Source organism: Gekko japonicus, unplaced genomic scaffold (genome assembly GCF_001447785.1).
Source record: "Gekko japonicus isolate JY-2015 unplaced genomic scaffold, Gekko_japonicus_V1.1 scaffold1404, whole genome shotgun sequence".
NCBI classification, from domain to species: domain Eukaryota; kingdom Metazoa; phylum Chordata; class Lepidosauria; order Squamata; family Gekkonidae; genus Gekko; species Gekko japonicus.
The window spans coordinates 417,724-425,279 of NW_015174882.1; the positions used below are offsets into that span (position 1 = coordinate 417,724).

General features: G+C 39.4%; 1 protein-coding gene across 1 annotated transcript in view; it reads right to left on the reverse strand.

Annotated features, from left to right (window-relative positions):
• Positions 1-6,596: 6,596 nt before the first annotated feature.
• The window catches only part of LOC107121886 (acidic mammalian chitinase-like), a 12,337-nt gene continuing 11,377 nt past the window's right edge, over positions 6,597-7,556 (reverse strand). The window contains 1 exon segment of the mRNA XM_015424896.1: positions 6,597-6,731. Within this exon segment, the coding sequence (XP_015280382.1) occupies positions 6,597-6,731 (135 nt within the window).

Below are 7,556 nucleotides of genomic sequence, written 5' to 3' on the forward strand. Positions count from 1 at the left end.
AAATTTCGGGCACAATGTTGACTGGATGGGACATTAAATCTGGGTTTGAAGAATTTCTAGCTTGCTGAGGAAGACATCCTGTAATGTGAGGAGGAAGGTAAAATGGAACCCACTGAGTCTCTTACCCCACTATTCCAGTGGGCCTCTCATAGCTAAAGGTGGCAGTCCTGCTCCATCAGCCCTACAGGAAGGCTACTGTATATGTAGTGCAGTTTTATGCTTCCATTCCTCCAAGAAGCTCAGGAAACAAGGGTGGTTCTCCCTACATTTTATCCTCACAACAAACCTTTCAGGTAAGTTAGGCTGAGAGAGTATTTACTGACCCAAGGTCAACCAGCAATCAGTGGCTACCATCAGCCATGTTGACTAAAGGGAATGGCCACATTCTAAGGCAGTAAAGCTCTGGATACCAGTGCCAGGAGGCAACATCACAGAACGTCTTTGGCCTTTATGCCTTATTGACTCTCCATAGTAAGAACATAAGAGAACATAAGAGAAGCCAATGTTGGATCAGGCCAATGGTCCATCCAGTCCAACACTCTGTCACACAGTGGCCAAAAATACCAGGTGCCATCAGGAGGTCCAGCAGTGGGGCCAGGACACCAGAAGCCCTTCCACTGCTGCCCCCCCCAAGCACCAAGAATATAGTGCATCACTTGCCCCAGACTGAGAGTTCCTTTATATACCTTGTGGCTAGTAGCCACTGATGGACCTCTGCTCCATATGCTTATCTAATTCCCTCTTGAAACCGTCCATGCTTGTAGCCGCCGCCACCTCCTGTGGCAGTGAATTCCATGTGGCCACTGTGTGATACTCGGTGATGGACTCCTGCTCTAATCCAGCAGGGTGCTTCTTATGTTCTTCTTATATCTGACTGGAGAACTGAATCCAGGTCTCCCAGATCTTAGTACGACATGCTAACTAACTGGCTTTCTACTGTGCAGGAGCACCCTCACCTGAAATAGAATCCCAGTTATCAGATTGCCTTAAGCAGAAGCAATGGAAGACGGTGAGCTATTTCACACTTTGCGGCATGCTGCATCATCCGAAGGATCATCATAGTTCTGAGCAGCTGCAAGCCCCAGCAGCAATCAGGAGCACCAGGTACATTGGTGAATGCACTAGACAGTTGCCCTATTAAGCCATCCTCTCCCAAGCGAGTCCACAGTGCCATTTGTCACCAAATTTAGCTGGAAGGTAGAGTTAGCTGAAGCTCCCTGTCCTTGTTTTTCATAAAGTTAATTTATAACAGGCAGAAAGAAAAGGGTAAAGGGCAGCCATCTAGTTGTGTTTGCCAGCTTTTCCTTCAAATAAATTAATTAAATATATATCTTCATAATCTTCATAGCTTGAATTTATTTATAGTGGGAGTAAATGAAATACCACTTATTACACTGATTCAATAAACCAGAGTGCTCAGTTAAATAGAGGTGCATTCCAAATTCTACATACACTTCACAGTATTGACAACCAGGTAAATAGAAACCAGAGTACGTAGCTGGATTAGAGTCTACATTTGGACTAATGATGCAGAGCTCAGGTGCAGATGATCACAACTGGCTGTAGGAATCTTTCTTCATATATTTGGCTGCTGAATGTAGGTGATACCATGTCACCCCATGTATATCTGGGAGGGGCCGCGGCTCAGTGGAAGAGCATCTGCTTTGGATGCAGAAAATCCCAGGTTCCCTGCATCTCCAGTTGAAAGGACCAAGTAGGAGGTGATGGGAAAGACCTCATCCTGGGACCCTGGAGAGCTGCTGCCAGTCTGAGTAGACAACACTGACCTTGATGGACTGATGATCTGATTCACTGTAAGGCAGCTTCATATGTTCATATGTCTTGAATTCAGATCTAAAATTCACGTGAAGGACTTAATCGAATGCTGTAGTGGGAGAAGGGATTCATATCAGAAGCAGACACACAATGTGTGATAGATTTTCTGTTTGTAAAGAATGCAACATGAAACAGAAAAAGCAACCATGAACCTTTTAGTCCTGTATTATAAGGCACTGGCAAACACAACATGGTCACATGTATCCATGTTCTGATCACATCCCAGTTAGACTATTGCAACATGATCGGGGGGGGGGGGGGGCTGCCTTTGAAATCTGTCTAGAAGATTCAGATACTTCAAACTACAGTAGTGCTGCTAAGCAACACAAGATACTGAGAACAGACCTGACCAGTATTGAGCAGCAGTTGCAATACGCAGCCCACATTGACTGGCTATTCAACTTTGAGCTCATATTAGATTTCTGGTTATTCTGTTTAAAGCTGTGAATAGTTTGGGATCATGGTACTCAAAGCGTTGCTTAGGCCTTTTCCCCACCCCCAGAAGTGAGGTGGGTAGTCTCCAGAGGAGGTGACCACCACTTCTGTACAGCAGCACTTCATTTATGAAACTCCCTGCCCATAAAACCTCACCTGGCACTAGACTCTGTACCTTCAGTTGCCAGGTAGAAACTTTTGCTTGTTCATGTGTTATTTCCAATTTTTGTTTTCTTGGTTGCTGCTGGATCCATGCTGCTGGCTACTGAAGGTGGTGGTTGTTAACTGGTTTATTGTTGTTTTAAATCTTATTTATTCTGTTTATCATTCTTAATTGAACGTTCCTATGTGTTACCTCAAAAGTCTTGAGCAAAGGACGTCCGGTTTCTGTTCTGCCATCATCAGAGGGCTCCCAGGACTGCTCCCGAGGAACCCATGAGTCTCCCAGACCTAGCGGGAGAACTGGTTTGCCCCAGTCTCCCACAAGTTTTCCCGGAGGGAAGCCTGTGCAGGGGGCCTGAGTAGACCCTTCATTGCCCCAAAGCAAGGTCTGGAGAGTCAGCACTCATGGCAGCCATTTGAGTGCGGAGGCGAGAGCAACCGACTTCTAGAGCTCTACTAACACCAAAGAATCTTCGACATTCTTTTTAACAACCTTGCACTGTGAGTACTACAAACCTTGACAACAACATTTGATTTTGATATTTTTTTTGTGAGGGGAAAGGGTCCATTTAAACCTTAAAGCCCTGGAAGTAAAACTACCCCCTTTTTTTCACGGCTCAGAATGGAAGACCAGGCTGTCAGTATTACATTATAAGAAAAGCTGGACGCTTTGTTTCTTTGGTTTTTGCTTACTAATTACACATTGTGGAATTACAAAAATTGGAGGAAACACTTTTCCCTCTTATAGATTTAGTGCTCTCTTCATCTTAAAAAATTTTAAGTGTTAGTTAAGAGGTTTTGGAGACTGTTTTCATCTGAATGTTTAAGAAGATTGCAGACTGCTGACTGACCCTTGTAAAGCCTGCTGTGAAGTGTTTTGTTTTTCTTTCACTCTTGGGAATTCTGGATTTTAAGATTGGTATATTTACTTAAGACAGGACTTTACAGATGAGGATTTGAGATTTTAAATCTGGCAAATTATTTGGTTTTTTATAATATAGAAGAAACTGGACAATTTGGATATAAAATTTAAGTTTGGCCTGGGAAAGAAGAAAACTTTGTTGGAATACAGCTTTGATTTTCTTTGGTTTTTATTATTAACTTTCCCCCCTGGATTTCATCTTTTATACCCTGTTGGAATTATACCCTGTTGGAACTGTACCAAGAAGCAGATTCAAATAATTTAGGAGTCTTTGGTGATTGAAGTAAAAAAGACAATCAACTATCTAGGAATAAACTTATCAAACAGACACAGCTCTTTATTTAAAGAAAATTATATAAAACTCATGGATCTGATCAAGAAAGATCTACAAATCTGGAAACATCTGCAATTATCATTCATGGGAAGAATAGCGGCGGTGAAGATGAACATATTACCAAGACTTTTTTTTATTTCAAACAATACCAATTATAAAAAATCAATGTATTTTAAAGAAATAGATAAAATGGCGAGACAATTTATTTGGCAAGAAAAAAGGCCTAGAATTAAGATGAAAGTTCTGCAAGACACAAAAGAGAGAGGAGGGTTTGCATTACCAGGCTGGCAATTATACTACAAAGCAGCCACTATAACCTGGATGAAAGAATAGATTACATTAGAAAACTCAAGACTATTAAAGCTTGAAGGACATGATTTACAATTAGGGTGGCATGTGTTTGTTTGGTATAGGAAAAGCAGTATTCATAAATATGTTAATCAACATACTATAAGAGCTGCACTGATGAAACAATGGGATGAGATACAAAAACTATATTATACTAAAATACCCAAATGGGTCTCACCATTAGAAGCATTTACATACCCAATGACATTTACAAAAGACCTACTTTGGATATATGAAGATTTGATAAACAGCCAAAATCAAATACGTAACCAAGATGAACTCAGGAAAAGAGGTATGTTTGAACTGGTGGGAAAGAGCACAAATAGATTCCAGATTTGCTAAAGATCAAGTAACTGGTTTTTATGGATTCACCCTTGGAGTTTGATAAAATCATCCTTGGGACAGAGGGTAAATATATAAAATGAATTTACACTGTGCTATTAGATATGAAAATGCAAGATGAAGTTGTAAAGGAATCAATGATTAAGTGGGCTCAAAATCTAGGTCATAATATAAAATGGAGGAATGGTCTAGGGTGTGGAAGTTAAATATAAAATTTACAAAAGCAATTTCTTATAAAGAAAATTTATACAAAATGTTTTATAGATGGTATATGACTCCTGAAAACTAAATGGTATCCTAATATGTCAAATTTATGTTGGAAATGTAAAAGTAAAACTGGTTCTTTTTACCATATGTGGTGGTCTTTGTAAGATAGCTAAAACATATCGGATATGGATACATGAAATATTGCAGAAAATATTAGAAATAAGCATACCATTTAATCCTGAATTGTTTTTATTAAATATTATTCCAAAATTTTTTTGCAAATCAATATGTTTATATGGTTGTACATGTTGTGACATCTGCTAGAATACTTTATGCAAAATACTGGAAGAAAGAAGTACCCATGAAAGAAAAAATAATATCTAAATTACTTGAAGCTGCAGAAATGGACAAGTTAACTCTACAGTTACAAGGGGGGAAAGATGGAACTTTTGAAAATATTTGGATGGAATTTTATCGATGGATTGAGGACTATACCCAGAATTCTTGAAAATAATTTTTTTTTAATAAAGTTTACCACTTAAAATTGATTGTAAAACTAGATATAGGTGTTTAAAATAAGATAAGATTCAAACTTACTGTTTATGTTAACCAGATACTAAGTACAAGCTCCACTATTGTAGTAGGTGTAGTTTTGTTTTTGTTTTGTTGTTATATGATTGTTGTTGTTGTTGTTGTTTTAGTTCTTGTAGTAACTTTTCTTCCTTTCTGAAAATAATAAAACAACCTGGCTTCGGCCAAAGCATATCATAAAAAAAAAGTATTGAGCCAAAGGACACCTATCCAGGATATAATTTTTAATGTAGTTTATTAATATGAATAAATGGGATAGTGCTGTCCCCTTTTCCTTTCTCCTACTCTGACTTTATTTCTGCCTTTATATTTCTTGTTTTAAAGTTTCGCATTGTATTGGATAAGTTTGCAAAGGCATGAGGTGGGGAGTTGAAGAAGGGATAAAATAGGTATTGATTGCTGTATTTATCTGAAATATTCACATCTGGTCTTTCCTTCCAGGTATGAAAGTTCAAAATTGAAGATATGTTGGAAATTAAAGCTTATTTTTTTAAAAAAAAATTAGGCCCATTTATTTTAAAATGCTGTTGTGTCCCACAGTTTATCACACGAACAAAAAGAAAGGAGGGAGGAAGAAAAAAAGGGAGAAGAAAAGAAAAAAGGGGGGGTAAGGGAAAAAAAGAAAACTCAACACAAAAAGCTGCTATGAATCCACAAGGGTTAAGCTGACACTACATATAATAAACATACAAAATTTATTAAGGTGTACACATTTTAAAAAGCTTAAAACTCATTTAAAATATTCACAATCAGACCTAAAAAACTTCTCAACATTCATACATAGATGGGTTAGTGCTGTGCAACTGAACCAAACGCGTTTCGGCCCCAAAGGGCCTTCTTCAGTGGTCACAATCCAAAATACAAAGTTGACATACAGTCCAAAAAATATTTACATAAGATGTTAAATATATATGCAGTATAAGGCCAGATGTTATGTCCTTATATATTTATATGTATATTGTTGTTCTATAGGATAGGCCTCAGGTATGGCCAATTAAAGTCCACTAATAATTCCAAATCTGGTAGCATAAACTTGCGTGAGTTGACTGTATGTCACTCCATCCTGTACTTTTCCAAGACTTTGAATCTAAAAGGAGAGTTTATAAAATAGGAAGGTTCATTCTTATGCAATTAGTCCTGGTCTAATTCTAATGTCATTAGAGTTACACCCTGTAAGTCCATTGGATTCAATGGGCTTACAAGGGTGTAACTCTGCTTAGGATTGCACTAATAAAATTTGTGACAGGGTATGAGCAGTGACTCATGAAAGTTCATACCCTGCAACAAATTTCATTAGTGTTTCAGGTGCTACTGGACTCTTGCTCTTTTCTGCTGCTACAGACAAACACAGCTACCCATCTTGATCTAGGACTGCACTGTTAGTTATATACTTGACCTAATGTTATAAACCTAAGTACCTTATTGTTCCAGGGAACTTTTGAGTGTATTGACAAGGACATTGGTTCCCTGACCACAGAATGTGCCAAAGACGTCATCCATGCAAAGAGTCCAAATCATGGCTCCTCCATAGCGCTCCTTTTTCAGGAAGTCTGCCTGTAAAGGAAATATGTATATATATGTGTGTGTGTGTATTATATAGTAACTAGGAGTAATGCCCGTTGCGGGAAGAAATACAACGAGATCTAGAAGGACGCTCCAGATGAGTGTCCCGACTGTGGCTGGTGGGGCGGCAGAGGGAAGCAGAAAATGGAGGAATGCAAGCCATGTTTCTTTCCTTCTGCTTAGCTATAAGGCAGGGCTGTCTCAAGTCATTTTGCTGCCCCAAGTGGGTAGAATGGGAGGACAGCCTCATGGTAACAGATATGGTTCTCTCCACCTCTGACTTATTTTTTGAGGGGGAGGGGGGTGTTATGCAGTGGCAGCTAAGGTAGAAAAGCACCTCCTCCTGTGCCATGTTTTCTGGGTTCCAAGGGTCTGGAAAGTAGTTCCATAGCTGATTACATGGTTGCCAACTCTGGGTTGGGAAATACCTGTAGATTTGAGGGGTAGAGCCTGGGGAGGGCAGGATTTGGGGTGGGGAGGGACCTCAGTAGGGTATAATGCCATAGAATCTACTGCCCAAAGCAGCCATTGTCTCCAAGAGAACTGATCTGGGTCATCTGGACATCACTGAAGCCCTGACTGCTATGTCACATTGGCTGTCATACAGGGGCCATCTCAGCAGGATATAAGGACACAGAGTCCACCATTTTCTCCAGGGGAACTGATCTCTGCCATCTGGAAAGCAGTTGTAATTCTGAGTGATCTTTAGCCCTCCCCTGGAGATTTGCAACCATGGTTTCCCCCAAGAGACACTAAGGGGAAATTTATTTTACCTCAGAACATCAACAGCAAACTGTTTAGAATGTTAGAGGGAAA